We start from the raw sequence: 20,450 nt of genomic DNA on the forward strand, positions 1-20,450 counted from the left end.
GATGCTTCTTTATCCGCATTGGGAGAACAGGTAGATGCATCAAGTAGAATCGATGCAGAATCGACAAGCATTAAATTGGATGTTAGCAGATAAGGGGTTGTATGTGTTCTGTTTGGAGATCAATGTTGTAATTTTAATCCTAACAACACAGCACCAGAAGGTGTATTTACTGTAGCCATGACTAAATTGAAAGCATTAAGAAAGGAAGTTGCAGAAAATGAAGATTTATCATTAGGAAAATGGGGTGCATGGTTGGCTTAAATTGGCATAAAGATTGGAACAACAATTCTTGTGGGAGGAATAATATTCTGTTGTGTGTTACCATTGATCAAATCATTCTTGATCCGAGCAGCAGCAAAGCAGATGACATTGATCAATGTGAATCGTCCAATGCAATACAATGACAACTATCCTGGATGGGCAGAAAGACCAAATTGGGAGGAAATTGATTCCTCCAGTGAAGATATATATGAGGAGATGAATGATGAGCCATGACCTGGGATGTAAGTGCTAGCCAAACCTCTCCCCAGTGTGGCCCTCTACGTTACGCAAAGTAACTGGGTCGAAGATCTTTTGTCAACGGGTTCTTTGAAAGAAAATAACTTTTTAGTGTTGGGTTACTTCTACTATTTTTGATGTCTTTGATATATTTACTGATTTTGATCTTTATGCTGTTATATCCAATGTGCCGTTATGCTACTCTAATCAAAATGTTATGATTTTGAATGGTGTTTTCTGTTATATTCTGCATATCTGTGAAATCACGGGCAAGTGCTGAACCATTTACATGCCCATGCTTGTAACACAATATTCTCTCTCTTGGGTTGAGGGAGACAGGATCTTTTACTCCTCTCTTGTTAAGCATGGGGGGAGACATTTGGTCCCGATGCTCCACAAGAGTGTTGTTCCATGAACTGGTCATTGATAAGAGAGACTGTGTGACCTAAAATTGGTCAATAGAAAGTGATGGGTGAAGGGACTGGATTGTGAAGTAGCACTCTTGAATAAGGCTAAGTTAGTGGGACTGTTTATAAGCCCCAAAGGGGGGAATATATGGAATATTTTCATTTAATCATTCAGTTAATTCATTCTGATAATTGAATTAATATGTATGCAACATGCAATGATCTAAAAATGAAAATGTGTAATCAGTGTACTATGAATAACTGCAATATGAGTGTTATTCAATATGTTAGATATTTAATCATTCATTTACTGATTTAATTATCATTTACTCAGTTTAATAATCAAAGTGCAAATCAATGGAAAAATACAACTTAACTTCTCTATGGAGAATTACAGCCTCTCTCTGTATCTCTCTGTATGACCCTTTCTGTGAATAACCCAGAAGGAGATGTGTGTGTCGATACTAAAAGGATGATCTAATGTTTTAATTAGAGCAGAGTCAGGCACTACCTGGTGCCTGAAAGATGCAGATAATATATGTGCATTAATTAGTGCTAGAAACAAGATGAAACTAATGTATGTGTGTAATAATACTGGAGGGAAGGGTTGAGGTGTGTGTGTTGAGGATCAAACACCTCCTGTTGCAGCACACTCATTTCTCCATCTTACAGGGATGTTTTGTGTAACCAACGACTGTAATAAGGGAAATCATTTAATATACTAATAAATCAATGCAGAAAGTAATGATTGTTAGTCAATATAAAATATGTAACCATATGAAGTGATTACAGTGTGTTTTATACATATAAAATGAAATAGTCATACTTTTGCCACCATTGAAGCAAGTTGGGTCAGGATGACCAGCTAGAAGGGAGACGGTGGTGACGAAACTGGGGGGCCTAAGATGATTATATTGGATGAAGAGGCCATCGCCCAAAGAGATAATGAGAACAGAAATTGATAAAATATGCATGTTCTAAAGTGTAATTTTAGATGCTCCATGGACCACCTCGGCTTTGTTACTCTGTAATAAAAGTCTATTTTTGGAATCAGAACTTTGCATCTCTGAGAAATCTTTGACTTGACTGCACTTCGATTGCTGTTTTGGGGAATCTGTCATGACAGTGGCAGCATCATGTTGTGGGGGTGCTTTGCTGCAGGAGGGACTGGTGCACTTCACAAAATAGATGGCATCATGAGGAAGGAAAATTATGTGGATATATTGAAGCAACATCTCAAGACATCAGCCAGGAGGTTAAAGCTTGGTCGCAAATGGGTCTTCCAAATGGACAAAGACCCCAAGCATACCTCCAAAGTTGTGGCAAAATGGCTTAAGGACAACAAAATCAAGGTATTGGAGTGGCCATCACAATGCCCCAATCTCAATCTGATAGCAGATTTGTGGGCAGAACTGAAAAAGCGTGTGCGAGCAAGGAGGCCTACAAACTTGGAATGGGCCAAAATTCCAGCAACTTATTGTGAGAAGTTTGTGGAAGACTACCCAAAATGTTTGACCCAAGTTAAACAATTTAAAGGCATTGCTGCCAAATACTAACAAAAAGTATGTAAACTTCTGACCCACTGGGAATGTGATGAAAGAAATAAAAGCTGAAATAAATAATTCTCTCTGCTATTATTCTGAAATTTGACATTCTTAAAATAAAGTAGCGATCCTAACTGACCTAAGACAGGGAATGTTTTCTATGATTAAATGTCAGGAATTTAGAAAAACTGAGTTTAAATGTATTTGGCTAAGGTGTAAGTAAATTTCTGACTTAAATGTAGGTGAATTTCAATTGGAAGTAATCATCCCTTTCCCCTACTTTCTCTTAAGGACAGAGCTCTTGATGTGGGCACTCTGAAGACTGTATTAGTGTACCCTTCACTAACAGTCTTGTGGATAAAAAAATCTCTTACATCTGTTTGGAACAACCCTTTGAGTGGCAACCCCTTTCCACAGTGCCCAACAAGGGCTTTCTTTTAGAAAGGTAACTTCTGAAACATTCCAAGTCGATGTTTCATATACCATAAGATTGCAATAACTGTAGAGGTTATGATTGACTGTTTTATAAAGATCTCTCTCTCTCTCTCTATATATATATATTTATACACTGATCAGCCACAATATTAAAACCACTGACAGGCGAAGTGAATAACATTGTTTATATAGTTACAGTGGCACCTGTCAAGGGGTGGGATATATTAAGCAGCAAGTGAACAGTCAGTTCTTGAATTTCATGTGTTGGAAGCAGGAAAAATGGGCAAGCTTAAGGATCTGAGTGACTTTGACAAGGGCCAAATTGTGATGGCTAGATGACTGGGTCAGAGCATCTCCAAAACGGCAGGTCTTGTGGGGTGTTCCTGGTATGCAGTGGTTAGTACCTACCAAAAAGGAAGTACAACTGGTGAAACGGCATCAGGGTCATGGGCATCCAAGGCTCATTGATGCTCGTGGGGAGCGAAGGCTAGCCCATCTGGTCCGATCCCACAGAAGAGCTACTGTAGCACAAAATGCTGAAAAACGTAATGCTTGCCATCATAGAAAGGTGTCAGAACACACAGTGCATTGCAGCTTGCTGCATATGGGGCTATGTAGCCACAGACCAGTCAGAGTGCCCATGCTGACCCCTGTCCACCACTGAAAGCGCCTACAATGGGCACATGAGTGTCAGAACTGGACCATGGATCAATGGAAGAAGCTGGCCTGGTCTGATAAATCACATTTTCTTTTAGATCATGTGGACGGCCGGGTGGGTGCGTGCGTCGTTTACCTGGGGAAGAGATGCCAGCAGGATGCACTATGGGAAGAAGGCAGGCAGGCCGGCGGAGGCCGTGTGATGCACTAGGCAACGTTCTGCTGTGAAACCTTGGGTCCTGGCATTCATGTGGATGTCATTTTGACACATAACACCTACCTAAAGATTGCTGCAGACCACCCACACCCCTTCATCCTTTGAGGAACATGACAGAGATCAAGGTGTTGACTTCGCTTACAAATTCCCCAGATCTCAGTCCGATTGACCATCTATGGGATGTGCTGGACCAGCAAGTCCAATCTATGGAGGCCCTACCTTGCAGCTTACAGGACTTAAAAGATCTGCTGCTAACGTCTTGGTGCCAGATTCTACAGTACACCTTCAGAGGTCTTGTGGACTCCATGCCTCGACGGGTCAGAGCTGTTTTGGCAGTGTCATGATAAATTGAGTCCACCCAGTAAATCGAGTCCCCATGGGGGTAACCGTTTGTAATGCCCGAGTAAAAACCTGCCATGTTATTGTAATAGCATTTCATTGAAGTCTAGGCTAACTGAATAACACAAAAAATTACATCTTTAATTTCACAATCTATAACTTCAGTTATATATTATGTGTAACATGATTTAAAAGTTATTTTTATTTGTATATTGGTTTTCACAACACACATTTCAAAGCAGCTTTACAAAAAACATGCTTAAGCAGACAATGAAACTGTAATATCTAAAACGTCTTAGTCATCATTGTGTAATTTGATTAAATGATTATAAATTGTGTATTTAAAAAAAAACATTAAATAATAATTGTATTTAGAACCTATGAGAAATAGGCCTCAGATGGAACAATGTGACCTTTTTATGCTGATGCTTGCTTACCTGCTTTGTATGTTTTCAGCACTGTCTTGAGCAGTACTTGTACTTGATAAGAATGTACTTTTGTAAGCAAGAGGATACAACCCCATATATTAAGGACTGAGACAGTTCGAGGTAAGGGGTGTAACCAGCCTTGTGTGACAAGAACCATATACCATATATATCTTGTGACATTCTGTGTCCGTGCGTTTCTTGCCACCGGTGAATTCATCTCCTGATCAAAGAGCGACTGCGAGTAAGGCAGAATAAAGCATCCGAATCTTATTTTACTAACAGAACCCCAGTGAGCAAGCCGAAGGTGACTGTGGCAAGGAACACATAACTCCATAAAATATTGGTTAATGGAGAAAAATATCCTTGGGAGAAACCAGGCTCCCTGTGGGGGCCAGTTCACCTCTGGCTAACATCATGAATATAATGCCAATATTACTTATGTATAGTGCAAGTCAAAGTTTAAAATGATTAAACTAAGTGTTAAGGGCCAGTGTTTAAAATTGTTTTTTGTATGAACTGTAGATTAATGACTAATGTTTTTGAAATCCATCCTGGATTAACTGCTAAAGTTCACATAGATGCATTGTCCTTCGTTAGTTGACTGATGAAGGCTTTTGTTGGCAATTAATTGATGAAAGACATTAAATGTTGTATTTACATAGTTAACCGCATATACCATAAAGTGAATTTGTAAGAATTTTAATCAGTCACTAAAGTGTACCCATTCCTAGCTCTTTGAGCCAAAGGAATCGCTGTGATGTCGTATAGGGAGTCGATTTACCGGCTGACTCAATTTATCATGACAGCAGCACGAGGGGGACCTACATGATATTAGGCAGGTGGTTTTAATGTTGTGGCCGTACACTGATCATATGCACACACACGCACACACAAAAAACACCAGTAGTCATTTAATTGAAGTCATTTAAACATGTCTAACCTGGTTCAATTTCCCAGTATAGTCTAGTTTCATCTAACTGAATTTTTCATGTTTAATGCAGACAAGTCCATGTAAAACATTTTATAATAGCCTAGTGTTCTAAACTCACTTAAGTTTTTCCAATTACTGCATTTTTATTTCAGTTTTTCCATTTATTTAATGATAACACTGCCTATACATTTGAAGAAAATACACTTAAAGATCACAAAAGACACAGTGACAAAGTGTGTGAACTGTGGACATTTATTTGTAAGTTTACTTCTTCTTGGACACACCCACGGTACGACCACGGCGACCGGTGGTCTTAGTGTGCTGACCACGCACACGCAGACTAGAGAAAGAGAAAACTGTCAGTACAATAATTCAGCCACATATAGCAAACTCATTTTGAAAAAAATAAATAAAAAAAGTTTTTTTTACTTTTACCATGTCTAATTCTAGTATACTTTACTGTATTTTATAATTTGTATACTACAATAAATATTTCTTGTTCTAATTCTTGTTAGTCCTTTAAGTACCTAAAAAAAAAAAAAGCTAAGTAACTGAATATTTCTGCACATTTCTTTCAGTTGCTCAATTCTTACAGACCATAATTTCAGTGCATTGCAGGCAAACATTGCACATTTTATTTCAACGAAACTAAAAGTTAAGGGTTTGTAATGAAACTCACCCCCAGAAGTGACGGAGACCACGGTGAGCCCTGATCTTCTTCAGTCTCTCCAGATCTTCTCTCAGTTTGTTGTCCAAACCGTTAGCGAGAACCTTGAGAAAACCACAAACCATGAACAAGAGGACAGTCACAAAATTCTCTTTTCCTTCTATTTACATCCTCTACCTAGAACTGTCTTGTCTTATTTTGGAAGGATATTACAAAGCACTTCAACTGACGATTAATATTTATTGTTTAACTCAAAACAAATAATTCCGTATCCATCATTTTATTTTTTCCTGAAACTTTACGTAATAGGAGAGAAGTGTCCCAAGTTGTTCAGGCTCGGATTAGGGTGGGGACAGTTAGGGCATCTGCTGCTTGCCAGGAACAAACCCAGCACCTTTATACAATGGGCAAAACTTAAACGTTTTTCCCCACTTTCTGTGGCTAAAAAACATTTTCAAGAGGTACATGTTCAACTTGACTGAACATCCTTGCACAGAAACTAATTGTGTGAAGCAGTGCATGCTTATTCAGTACACCAGATCGGATTTATTGTATGGAGAATTGAGACTTCATCCGCAAGCAGGCAAGTGATACGGTCAAGCTGCTGTATCTCTATGCATCGGCTGTAAATGTGCAACTACTGTCATCTGAGCAGGTTTCAAAAGCGAAACCACCCGAAAGAGACCCAGTGAGTGTGAGAGACTGAAGGACCTGGCTGTTCAAGCTGCAGCCAGGTATACTTGTAGAGACTAAATGGAAGCCAGAGAAAATAATAGTTTTGAGATTTTAAACTTCAGCATTCAATATTATATATCTGTATGTAGTGTCTAATAATGCATTGGCAATGTACACTTATAGGGGTCATGTCAATAGTAGGGATGCACCGATACCACTTTTTCTCTTCCGATATCGGAAATCTCAGTATCGGCCGATACCAATTCGATACCAGTGTTGTTGTTTTTTGGCATAATCAGTTTAGAATATCTTTACATTATTGTGTGGAACTAATTGGGAGTACTCTTTAATATGTAAAGAAACATAAACCTCTAACTACACATTATTTCAATATAAATATATAGCTTATTAAGAAACTGTTAACTAGTATACTGGATAATGTAGCAGCAAAATTAACATTATTCCAGCCTGTCATCAGTAGAAAAGTTTTTTTTTTGCTAATTTTTTTCTCAACTTGTATCTGGCCTTTAAAAGATTCAGATCTCTTTTTGTTCAATTTAATTGGAAGATATCAGCTCACTTTTCATTCAGTTATTTTTTGGAACCCATTCAACTTAAATATTATTATAATTTGTAAACAAATAATACATTTTAGTAATATATCTCAATCGTGCACCTTTTGTCATGGATCCACCGGTTTCTCTCTTTCTTCCTCACTGCCCTCAGCACTCACTCTCCCGAGTTCCGATTACACACACCTGCATATCATTTGTGGCTAATCAAGGACTGCATATATACCCCGCTTTCACACACACTCTTTGTCTGTTCTCACTGATAGTATCTCTGAGTCTCCACACCATTCTACTATGTCAAACATACCTGTGTCTTCATTATTGCTGCAAGTATCATAAGACTGTTGAGAGTTATCTGTTCATCGTGTCTATACCCTGTCTGGATATTACTCACCTGCTGTTTGACACTCTTCTCAGCTGAATTTACTCTATGTTTACATCACTGTTTCAATCATCTGTTCAATAAACCCTGCTACTGAGTTCATATCTCTGCCTCCATAACACCTTTAACTTTTAAACCCTCACGCTTTTATTTTGACATTCTGAACTCTCCAGGAAGTCCTGTATGTGTCTGTTTGTAGGAAAGTTCACAATAGTTTAATTCACTTCTTAATCAAATTCTGGTAAAAATGCATAAGTGAACCAAACTATTGAGCATCTACATCCGAGATGTTGTTCGTGTGTAGTGCTCTAATATTGCACACTGCGTGAAGGCTAAAAAATAGCCGCGAGTGTGTGTAAACAGAGCAGTGCCATTCACTGACGCGCTGGAGCTGCACGTGCATTTTATATATTTACTTATTAAACACAGCCTTTTGTGATTCACAGAGCTATTGCTCGTCTTCAAGTGGCTTTGAATAAAATGCATGAGTCATATGAACTACTTTGTTTTAATGGTTCTTTTGTCATTTTTTGAGCTTGACAGTAACAAACATGACTAACACACAGTATCGGATTTGGATCAGACTCGGACCGATATCCAATCCGTTTAAAAACGTCAGTATCGGATCACTAGTCATAAGGAATCAAATTTTCCTTGATATATTGACAAATAAGAGGTCTACTATAAAAACATACTGTGAATTTCAGAACTCAAAACTTAATCCCCAATGCAATAAAAGCATTTATGAAATCAAGCTACCAAAAAGCCTCTCTCTCTACTTCCGTAATACTATGATGTCACCAAGGGTACTCAATTCATGACTGCCTCTACAGCAACAACAATGCCTACTTTACATCACACTCTTGGCCCCGCCCACCAGGGCTCAGTTCGTACTCTGAGAGCAAGCAGGACAAACAGGCCTAGTGTGGCCAAACTATTCCTGAACACCACCCATCTCTGCTATCTTTAATTGGTGTATGTAAATTAGGAATGTGCGCTACGACTAATTTGACTGTTTAAACGCAAGTTTTGTAACCGACTAGTCTAAAGAGAAACCAACCTTCAGAAAAAAAAAAAAAAAAAAATTGCGCCCCATTTAAAAAACTTAATCTATTCCAAATCCGATGCTAAATTCCACTGAAATGGGGCGTTTAACTGCGACGTGCTCGTCTTGAATTATGATCATTGTACATTAAATACAGAACATGACACGCATTCCCCTTTAGCAAATACAGGTTTATTTATTGAAAACAATTGAATGAATAGTGCAGGATCAAATGGAACAACCCTAAAAGCCTGTTCTAAATGGAAATCACCAAGTAAAAGTTACTTAACATATTAAAACAGTCAGGAAATTGTTGAAAATAATTAACAGGTAGACTAAGCCAAATCTATGAGAAAAAAAAAATGCGCTGAAAAGTTGCGCGTATTTCACAACATGCAGTCGTGCATTAGCCATTGATCTAATATGACAGCTGTTCGGTAAAGAACGTTAACCAATAACAGTTACGATGTAAAAAAAAAATAAATTAAAAAGTAGCTATAGGATAGAAAAAAATAGGCCTGTGATGTAGCCTACAATAAACGTAATGTATTGTAAAAATGACGTGCACAGAGAATCAAAGATAGTTTAACACGTTAAGCAGTCGGCACCTCGTTGAAAATAGCCTTCTTAATCAGCAGATTAAAAAAATGACATACCTAATCTAAAACAGTTATTTTCTAGGCTACTTAAAAGCATAATTTTTTGAGTAAAATTAACACGTCGACATGGTCCGGTGAAAGACGGGACTTGACTCACCTGAGGCTGCTATCCTGCGCTTGAAAAAGCCCACACAGCGGAAAAATAACGTACAAGCATGCACAGATGTAAAGACGACACAAATGTGAAAACATCCTTAGGGACTTTCAAACATTTGGAAAGCCGATTCCCGCACCACCGAAGTGATTTCATAACTACTTTGCTGAGTTTGCTTGTCTAGTGAGAGGACATTTTCCTGCGCATGCCGTGCGAGAGGGGGAAGAAGCACACGCAGACTGAGGTGAAATTAAACTTTTGTATCTGCTTCAGATATCCTCTTTAAAATAATATTTATATTATTAATTCTATTTAAAATATGTAACATTAATATGACAGTAATTTAAGTGCAGCCTCTGTAAAAAATATAAAGTCAAACGTAAATGTGTACAAATTATTATCAGTTTAATGGGGGGAAATATTAACCAACTAGTAATTCCAGTGTCAACTAGCAGCATCAGAACCGTTTAGTCAAAATGTCTCACACATCCCTAACGTAAACACGCACTAGATGGCTGCTTTGACAGTTGATGCGTTTCCAGCGTTGTGCATTTCAGTGCAGGATGATACTGGAAACTAGATGTGTGCATCTATGTGTGTGCGTCATGTGGATGTGTCTTCAGCGTGGATTGTATGTTTTGTCAACTCAGTGTGATTGCTTGTGAATCAGTCATAAAATGATTCAAGCTTTGCTAAGGAATTGTTGATTGGGGAAGTTAAAACACTTGGACCAGATCAAAAAGGAAAGTAAACTGTTCCATTCATTAATATATAAAATGTCATAACTGTTTATGGTGCTGACATATGGTTTACACTGGGTGCGTCGACAAACATTCTAAACCGTTTGTGTTGTTGGCGGTAGTAGTGCCAGCGCAAGCAGCGCAAACTGTAACGGGCATCTGTTTACTGTCGGTGTGATGCGCCGCAACGGACACTTCCATGGTAGACAGCATCATTGATTATAATGGGTTCTATTGCTTTTGACATGACTCTCGCATCCGGTGTTGACAGGGTGCGAGTTGTGCTTGAGATGAACAGTTATATACTTGGATTCAATTTGTTGTATGCGCGTTCTGCAAACCCTGAAATTTTGTTTAAATAATGTTGTGGTCTTGTGGTGTCATTTATTCTCTTTCGATTGAGTTTCAAATATGGCTAAATTTGAGGGGCTGCATGAAATTAGCCAATTAGAACAGTGGGTGTTTACATTGACTTTTAAAGGAGTTGTCAAGGCCAAAATAGAGCGTTTAGACAGAGGGCCAGAGACAGGGTGGAAAATTATCATATTACTAAATTAGTAATATGCTAGCTATATTATATAAAAAATACAGCATTTCATAACCCCTTTAAGTTTCTCTTGCCAATAAAGATTGATGTGGATTAAATCTGCCTATTTGATCCTATTATAAAAAATAAACTGGAAAACTCAATTGAGTAAATTCTAGAGACTGTTGTGTGTGAAAATCCTAAGAGATCAGCAGTTACAGAAATACTCAAACCAACCCATCTGGCACCAACAATCAGTTCTGTGGATGGAAATACCTTGATGAGAGGTCAACAGAAAATGGCCAGACTGGTTGGAACAGACAATGTCTATAATAACTCAGATAATCGTTCTGTACAATTGTGGTGAGAAGAATATCATCTCAGAATGCTATACTTAGATGCGGGTTGGCGCTGTTTTAGCAGCATGAGGGGGACACACACAATTTTAGGCAGGTGGTTTTAATGTTGTGGCTGATTGGTGTAATTAAAATAAATGACTAACTAATTTCTTGAAATTTCTTAGACAGAATAAAATACGATTTCTTTTATTATTGTAATGTATCATGTCATTTAACTGTGATTAATAAAGATTACAGAAAACTGTGCCATTAATTAGTTACATTTTAATCTATTTCACAGCCCTAGTTTATATTTATTCAATACAAGTCAATAGGACCAAACACTTTCAAGCTCCCAAAAATCACAAAGGCAGCATAAAAGCAATCCATACAACTCCAGTGGTTTAATTCATGTCTTCTGGACTTTTGGTTTTAGGTGAAAAACAACCAAAAGTAACTCCTTTTTCAGTATAAATCTTTACATCTGTGCGGTCATTGCACGATCAGGATTTGAAGCTTGATTGCACTTCCTCGCACTTGACGCCCCTACACTCTTCAGAAGATATTGATTAAACCACTCGAGTCTAACAGATCACCTTTATGCTACCTGTGCCTTTTTGGAGCTTGAAAGTTTTGGACCCCATTGACATGCATTGTACATTCTCATCATATCCCCAAAATATTTGTTTGTGCTCTGAAGAAGTCAAACGGGTTTAAGACGTATGGGTGATTAAACAATGAGAGAATGATCATTTTGGGTTAACTATCCCTTTAAAGTCACCTGCATTTGTATGGAAATCAACATTTAAAACGTATGCATTAGTGTTTCATCGGAGGGAACGTCATCTGGGTATGGAACAAAAAGAGGGCAAGTAAACTGATCATTTAAATTGTGTGAACTGTTCTTTTAACCTATGGGGTTGCTAGAGTAAAATAAACAGCTTGAATAATAATAAACTACCCAGTAAATATTTAGCATAATAAGACTGTGACATTAAAATACTTTGCGATACTTAAAACACCTCCATGCATACCTGACTGTATTTGCCATCTTTTATATCCTTTTGTCTGTTGAGGAACCAGTCGGGGATTTTGTACTGGCGAGGGTTCTGCATGATGGTCACCACCCGCTCGACCTGATCAACAATCAATAACACCATCAATAAACACGTCACTTTAGCAGCATAAATAGACTTATAAAACTACAGATGCATCACCAGACGCACCTCATCTTCAGTCAGCTCTCCAGCCCTTTTGCTCAGGTCAATATCAGCTTTCCTCAGGACGACGTGAGCGTATCGCCGTCCCACACCCTACAGGTGTGCAGAGAGGGGTCAGACAACATCACTCACTGCAGACTAGTTTCAGTAGTTTGTCTGATTTCTACTGAGACTCACCTTGATGGCGGTGATGGCAAAGGCGATTTTACGCCGTCCGTCGATGTTCGTGTTGAGAACACGAAGAATGTGCTGGAACTTCTCTGGAATGACGAGCGACTGAGAACATAAAGAACTGTAGTTTAGTTTTAATGAAATTAAGCTTTATGATGCTGACCTGCAACTAATGGACTGGACTATGCTAAAATGCGAGAACTTCATCTCATGAACAAAACCAAATAAAGTGCCAAATCAACATGTAACTATATAGCTAATGTTAGAAAATACATTAAATGCCAGCATTTTATTTACATCACATACTGTGGCCAAACCTTGGTACAGTGACGGTTAAGACTGTAACACCATGGTACTTTGATATATGCCATGGTACAGAACGAACCCAATATTCGTATACCATGATATCTATATAGTATTACAAGTTAATTATTTGAAAACCATGGTACATTTCCAAAAACCTATGGTAAAACCCAGGGACACTTTTGGTTAGTGGATCTGCACTGGCGCGCGACTATGAGCCAGGCTTTCAGTCTCTCATGACTAAGACAGTTAAACAACGTAATCTATACTGCAAGCATAACATACCAACCTATATATAATATATAGGACTTAAATGTATATTATGATACACCTGTACTAACAAACAGCGCAAATCAAATACGATGTTGGCAGATTTCAGCAAGTGTTTCTAGGATTTAATTTCGTCCTCACCATCTTGGACGCTGGTTCCGCGCAAAGAGGAAGTGATCACGATCTCGCGACACTTTTGACACGAAGAGATTCCGTCACAATTTAAATGTCCGGCTGGATGGTTAAAAATATTTTCCTTTCTAAGTACAAATACAATATACAAATTTTAAATAAATAAAAGGAATCAAATAATCTGTAATGTGTTCTACATTTAAATGATATATAGTTTTATTTACGTATTCTCTCATCTGCGACATCTGTAATGTTGTCTAAGATGGCATTTAATGTACCCCTTCTCCAGTTCTTTCCTCTTTATTTTTGTCTTGTCTACTATATTCTTTTTATGTTTTTTTTTTGTTTGTTTTTTTGTTTTTTTTGTCTGTGTAAGTAAATGTACATGGGGATTTCTAATCTTCTGATATGCACGTTTGCCAGTATCTCTGATCTGTTTATAATTGTTATGGGGGGAAAAGTTTAAAAATATTGATATTCTCAGCATTATACCATATGCATTGATTTCTGAATAGAGTTAATGTTATGTCACTGACTGAGTTAAAACGGTACAGTATGCTTGGACTAAAACCTGACATTTAAATTTACAACTCAAATCATAAATACTTATAACTAGTCATTTATTTTATACTTAATGTGAGTCTGTCAATTAAAAAACAAATCTGGAATTCAGCTTTGCTGAATGAATTTGACATAATATTTGCGTGATACCCATATTAATTGTGAATAAAAGTTGTTTGAAAAGAGGGGGTGTGGTTACCGTGATGTTTAGACTTAATTAAACTGATAACTTAAAAATACATAATCGATGTTATGTATTATATATTTTTGTAACATTTACTATTTTAAAGTCAATTTTAGATTTTTCTTGTCCGAAAGAAAGAAAATCTTCCCGGACTTTATGTGGAACTGGAAACTGGAGGGACAGAAATACTGAAGGGACTTGTAGTTTTTAATGAACTTCAGACGCGATGGCGGAACCGTCGATGACCGGAGCTGCTAATTTAAACACAGCCGTTGATTCAGTGACTGGAGCGATGGCTTATTTACAGGATGAGGTGATGATTTTCACTTATATTATAACAGCATCAGTGATGTGTTTACCTGTGCACGTTCCACCCATTTAAATCATTTAACAGTAGTGTTAGCAACCCCTGTAAAGAGATAAAACAGGCTGTTTGAATTTCGAAATTAAACGTTAACGTCATACTTTACTTGGTGGCACCTTGGTTATTAAATCATGTTACCATGGTAATAACGTATCTTTTGGCCATGTTTTGTGTTAATACCAGATTATTCTTTGAAGTACCTTGTAAGACCATCTGAACACTTCGGTATATGAATATAAATATAGCAGAACCGTGTTGTTGTTTTGAGTTTTTTTTTTTTACATGTACCATGGTAATAGACCTTTTTCACAGACTGTGATGACGCGTTTCCGCCTAATTTAGCAGCGTAAATTCGCTTTAAAATAATAATAATAATAAAAAAAATAATAATAATAATACAATTTTTTTAAATATTGAGTGCAAATTTAAAACATTATGCTTTGTGATATATTACCCTGGAATTAGTTTAAAAAAATGAATTACCACAGCTGTGAGGGTTTTTTTTATTACAGCTGCTGAGAGAGTGACAGTAAATTTTACTGTCTCAATCCACTGCTCTCTTTTTTATTGTCTTCTGGAAGGTCATTCAAACGTAATAGTAGATTATTTTCTTTTGCTCTTGGAGCAAATGGGTAAGTGAAAATAATATATGCTGAGATCTCCAATTCACTCCCATTCACCGCTGTCAAAGTTTACCCTGCAAACATTTACTTCCGCATTCCAGAACATGGAGTGTGAAAAAGGTCTATACAGTTGAAGTCAGAAGTTTACATACACTTAGGCTGAAGTCATTAAAACTCATTTTTTAACCACTCCATAGATTTCATATTAGCAAGCTATAGTTTTGGTAAGTCGTTTAGGTCATCTACTTTGTGCTTGACGTGAGTAATTTTTCCAACAATTGTTTACAGACAGATTGTTTCACTTTTAATTGACTATATCACAATTCCAGTGGGTCAGAAGTTTACATACACTAAGTTAACTGTGCCTTTAAGCAGCTTGGAAAACTCCAGAAAATGATGTCAAGCCTTTAGACAATTAGCCAATAAGCTTCTGATAGGAGGTGTACTGAATTGGAGGTGTACATGTTGATGTATTTTAAGGCCTTCAAACTCAGTACCTCTTTGTGTGACATCATGGGAAAATCAAAAGAAATCAGCCAAGACCTCAGAAAAAAAAAAAATGTGGACCTCCACAAGTCTGGTTTATCCTTGGGAGCAATTTTCAAACGCCTGAAGGTACCACGTTCATCTGTTCAAACAATAGTACACAAGTATAAACACCATGGGACCATGCAGCCATCATACCGCTCAGGAAGGAGACGCATTCTGTCTCCTAGAGATGAATGTAGTTTGGTGCTAAAAGTGAAAATCAATCCCAGAACAACAGCAAAGGACCTTGTGAAGATGCTGGAGAAAACAAGTAGACAAGTATCTATATCCACAGTAAAATGAGTCCTATATCGAAATAATTCTGCTCAGTAAGGAAGAAACCATTTTTCCAAAACTGCCATCAAAAAGCCAGACTACAGTTTGCAGGTGCGCATGGGGACAAAGATCTTACTTTCTGGAGAATTGTCCTCTGGTCTAATGAAACAAAAACTGAACTGTTCGACCATAATGACCATCGTTATGTTTGGAGGAAAAAGGGTGAGCCTTGCAAACTGAAGAACACCATCCCAACCGTGAAGCATGGGGGTGGCAGGATCATGTTGTGGGGGTGCTTTGTTGCAGAAGGGACTGGTGCACTTCACAAAATAGATGGCATCATGAGGAAGGAAAATTATGTGGCTATATTGAAGCAACATCTCAAGACATCAGCCAGGAAGTTAAAGTTCGGTCATAAATGGGTCTTCCAAATGGATAATGACCCCAAGAACACCTCCAAAGTTGTGGCAAAATGGCTTAAGGACAACAAAGTCAAGGTATTGGAGTGGCCATCACAAAGCCCTGACCTCAATCCGATAGAAAATTTGTGGGCAGAACTGAAAAAGTGTGTGTGAGCAAGGAGGCCTACAAACCTTTGACCCAAGTTAAACAATTTAAAGGCAATGCTGCCAAATACTAACAAAGTGTATGTAAACTTCTGATCCACTGGGAATAAATAATTCTCTACTATTATTCTGACATTTCACATTCTTAAAATAAAGTAGTGATCCTAACTGACCTAAGACAGTCAATGTTTTCTACAATTAAATGCCAAAAATTGTGATTTTAAATGTATTTGGCTAAGGTGTATGTAAACTTCTGACTTCAACTGTACCATGGACATGTACTATGATTGGATCATCATTCTTCAAAATACCATGTAAATACCGTTCTGTAAGAATATGGTAATCATTCAGCATCAAGTACCATCTGGTAGCATCACTTTACCTCAGTACCACCACAGTACTTCCTTTAGTTTGCTAATGTGCATGTACACCTGCAGATCTCGGTGAAGTGATCAGTGTTTGTGTGTGTGCGTGTGTGTGTGTGTGTGTGTGTTTGGCAGAAGTCAGACTCTGATGTGGTTCCTCTAAATCTGGGTGATCTGGACATCACAACAGATGAGTTCATTCTGGATGAGGTGGACAGTAAGTTCTGTGCTATTGTCTTGCAGTATTGACTTGGGCAGTGTCAGAGAGTTTCAGGCTTGCTGAAGGAACTTGCCCTATCCTGCTGCATTGTCACAACATCTTAAGCTTGTTGCTTCTGTACATGTGTTTTTCTGTCTTGCAAACTTAGACATTTGGCTTTTTATGATAAGTTTAACAGTTGTTGTGAGTTGTGCTAATATAAAACAAAAGTGTGTTTATGAATTTATAATCATAGTCATAATGTTGCATTATGTTTTTTTTTTTTTTTTTGCACTTAACATTGAATTTATTGACATTTAGAAATAGAGATTTTTCATAGTTGTGGTGGGACCAAGGAAAAAGTTGGCAGGCCTTTTAAAATCTGAGCTTCTGGGCTGATCGGGCCCGCAGAAAACATCCTATTGAACCCTTGAATTATAGGCAACATCTTTTGAATTGAGAAGTATGAATCAAGTCCCATGTTATTTGTCTTTTCTCAGTTCACATTCAAGCGAACCTTGAAGATGATCTGGTGAAGGAGGCGCTCAAGACGGTGAGATGATGAATGATGAAAGCTGTATGCGTGTTTATGATCGTCACGATCTGAGATGTGTGTGTGTTTGTGTGTGTGTGTGTGTTTGTCTTGGCTCAGGGTGTGGATCTGCGGCAGTACTCGAAGCAGGTGGAGATGGAGCTGCAGCGCATTGAACAGGCTTCAATCAAAGACTGTATCCAGACTGATGTGCTCTTTGGCCTTATCAATGCAATAACCTGTCATGATAATGTTATGTTTCACTTGTCTTACTGATACACTAATATCAGTGAATGAAAACATTTCACGAAACCTGTCAAGAACATGTCCAAGTCATATTTCACTCTAAAATCAACAGAAAAAAATAGAAAACAAAGACTATTTTTGGATTAGTGTTGAATAAGTTACTGAAAGAAAGTAATCCACTACAAATTACTACTCATTTTTTGACTACTTAACTGACTACTTCATCAAAAAAAAAATTGTATTCATTACTATTATTATTTTCAAGTTGCTTTCTAAAAAATAAAAAATAAATGTTTTTCTGCTGAAATTCTAAAATATTGTCTATATTTCCTCTTTGTTCATTGTCGCATGCAAGTCATTCACTTGTTTCTACCTTACGATGACTAGTTAGGGAGTGCACCCCCCTAGAACACCTGTCATAGAAAAGTGAACCGATGTATATATATGAACGTAATTTATGTTTTAGATGTATTTTTCATAAAGATTATTTTTTAGAAATATGTTTAACCCAAGTAGTGTACTTCTAAGTAATTAGCTTAATTGAAATTAATTGTAATCTGATTGCAAAATTTAAATGGTTATACGTTACACTACTTTTCGACAAAGTAGTTTGATTACTGAAACGGATTACTTTGTTATCAGATTAAACCCGACACTGTTTTGAACCATTAAGATTTTTGACATTATTTTTAATTAAACACCCCTCCCCCCAAATCTTTTCAATGTAATGCAAAAATCGCATTATTCTTTTACTGTAATGCGAAAAAAAGAATGATTATTATTTAAAGTATGTACACATGATGGTAGTATTTATAAAATATAAATTATTCCTTTATGCTTATTTTGATAAAAACAAATGAATTTTTTTATTAGAATCTTAAGAGAATCATTGAGAATAAATAAATATCAGCATTTGGCAGGACATGTGCTTAATTGTCATGAAAAAAATTGTCATTATTTCTTTATTTTAAGTTTGATTTTGTGGTGAAAAGTGTTCTGGACAATTTATAATTTATTAGTTTAACATTCATTAATTAAGACAATGAAATGTTTTCCTGTATATTGAAATGTATTCCTTGACATGTGCTGGTGTAGATATTAAAGAGAGTCAGAATATTGCCTCTTTACATAACCAGATTACAGCCTGTGACTCGATACTGGAGGTGAGTGAATTCTAGACTTGACCTGAGTTTTTTACACTGTTGTCTCTTGATAAAGATTTATCACTGGGAAAGATTCATATAAATTGCAGTAACTTTGCAGTAAATCTGAGATGATCATACTGTCAGAGACGTGCTCAAGTCCGTCTGTGTCTCTAGCGAATGGAGGGCATGTTGAGCAGTTTTCAGAGCGATCTATCATCTATCAGCAGCGAGATACAGACTCTACAGCAGCAGTCTGTCAGTATGAACATGAGGCTGAAGAATCGTCAGGCCGTGCGCAGTCAGCTTAGCCAACTGGTCGATGAACTTGTCATGCCCAGCACCATGATCTCGTGAGACACATATGAGTCTGTTATAACTCTGCATGTTCTTACATATTGTAAAAGAAGAGGTGTGTAACTGATGGTGTGTGTGTTGCAGTGTGATTCTGGACAGTCCTGTCACAGAGCAGGAATTTCTCGAGCAGCTTTATGAGCTCAATAACAAGATCAACTTTGCTAAAGAGTTGAGCTTCAGAGAAACCCTTGCCTGCTCAGACATACAGGACATCGTAGACCGTCTCAAAATTAAAGTAAGGGATAAAATGAAAAGACTGATTGGTTCACACACTTTCACTCATTTGGGTAATTACGTTTAGAAAGTGGATGCAGTTTTCTAGGGTGATTAATAGGAATCTGTTTTGCATTCTCAGGCCGTCTCAAAGATCCGTGAGTTCATCCTACAGAAGATCTACTCGTTCAGAAAGCCCATGACCAACTACCAGATCCCCCAGAACACATTACTCAAATACAGGTATAAAACACTGTACGAACAATACTATTAGACAGTGAATAACAGCTCAGAGGAATAACATTGAATGGAAAACTAATGATTTAGACACTGTTTTGTGTATAAGACATTGGGCTCAGTTTTCATACCCGTGCTACAGCTGTGCACTACGTCTTTCAATTGTTGTGAGAGCACTAAATCTAAGTGCGATTTTCATACCTGGGCAACATGCAACTGGCCGTGGATGGAAACATGCCTTGAGTGCATTAACATAAGTGTATGGGAGGTTCAATGCCCAATTTGCTATTTTATGATAAGTCATTGTGCTTAAGAAGTCTATTCTCAGTGCAAAGTCTAAACTCAGTCCATGCATGTGCAGTTCTGGTATTCCACCAGCAGATGATATCAAAGTGCTATCAATGTCCCTGACAATTACTGTGAATACTAGCCATGATGTTGTCTGTCAGTTGATCAATCTGATTAATTAAACTTATATTCTCTATATTTTAATGTTGCCTACATCCAGTTAGTCCTGATAAGCACCACATTTTCCATGTGTTTGTGAAGAAGAGTGTGTCATAGAGGTATACCTGAGGTATAAAATGGATGCAATACGTTGGTACAGTTGAAGTCAGAAGTTTACATACATCTTAGCCAAATACATTTAAACTCCGTTTTTCACAATTCCTAACATTTAATTGTAAAAAACATTCCCTATCTTAGGTCAGTTAGGATCACTATTTTAAGAATGTGAAATGTCAGAATAATAGTAGAGAGAATGATTTATTTCAGCTTTTATTTCTTTCATCACATTCCCAGTGGATC

The 20,450-nt window shown here is 37.3% G+C and overlaps 2 protein-coding genes across 2 annotated transcripts in view; one reads left to right on the top strand and one right to left on the bottom strand.

The window, feature by feature from the left end:
* Positions 1 to 5,694: 5,694 nt before the first annotated feature.
* rps18 (ribosomal protein S18) lies at positions 5,695 to 13,324 on the bottom strand. Its single transcript, XM_051663320.1, has 6 exons — positions 13,260 to 13,324; positions 12,552 to 12,650; positions 12,381 to 12,467; positions 12,189 to 12,290; positions 6,136 to 6,227; positions 5,695 to 5,796 (listed from the first exon to the last, which is right to left on the bottom strand). The coding sequence occupies exons 1-6, from the start codon at positions 13,260 to 13,262 to the stop codon at positions 5,721 to 5,723; spliced, it is 459 nt and encodes a 152-aa protein (XP_051519280.1). The 5' UTR covers positions 13,263 to 13,324; the 3' UTR covers positions 5,695 to 5,720.
* Positions 13,325 to 14,210: 886 nt separating this feature from the next.
* vps52 (VPS52 subunit of GARP complex) overlaps positions 14,211 to 20,450 on the top strand; it is a 29,913-nt gene continuing 23,673 nt past the window's right edge. Inside the window, exons 1-8 of the mRNA XM_051663179.1 lie at positions 14,211 to 14,308; positions 16,853 to 16,934; positions 17,417 to 17,469; positions 17,569 to 17,644; positions 18,790 to 18,857; positions 19,014 to 19,189; positions 19,278 to 19,428; positions 19,549 to 19,649. Coding sequence (XP_051519139.1) covers positions 14,222 to 14,308; positions 16,853 to 16,934; positions 17,417 to 17,469; positions 17,569 to 17,644; positions 18,790 to 18,857; positions 19,014 to 19,189; positions 19,278 to 19,428; positions 19,549 to 19,649 — 794 coding nt within the window. The 5' untranslated portion in view covers positions 14,211 to 14,221. The remainder of the gene's footprint in view (positions 14,309 to 16,852; positions 16,935 to 17,416; positions 17,470 to 17,568; positions 17,645 to 18,789; positions 18,858 to 19,013; positions 19,190 to 19,277; positions 19,429 to 19,548; positions 19,650 to 20,450) is intronic.

The sequence above is a fragment of the Myxocyprinus asiaticus genome, chromosome 30 (assembly GCF_019703515.2).
Source record: "Myxocyprinus asiaticus isolate MX2 ecotype Aquarium Trade chromosome 30, UBuf_Myxa_2, whole genome shotgun sequence".
Taxonomy (NCBI): domain Eukaryota; kingdom Metazoa; phylum Chordata; class Actinopteri; order Cypriniformes; family Catostomidae; genus Myxocyprinus; species Myxocyprinus asiaticus.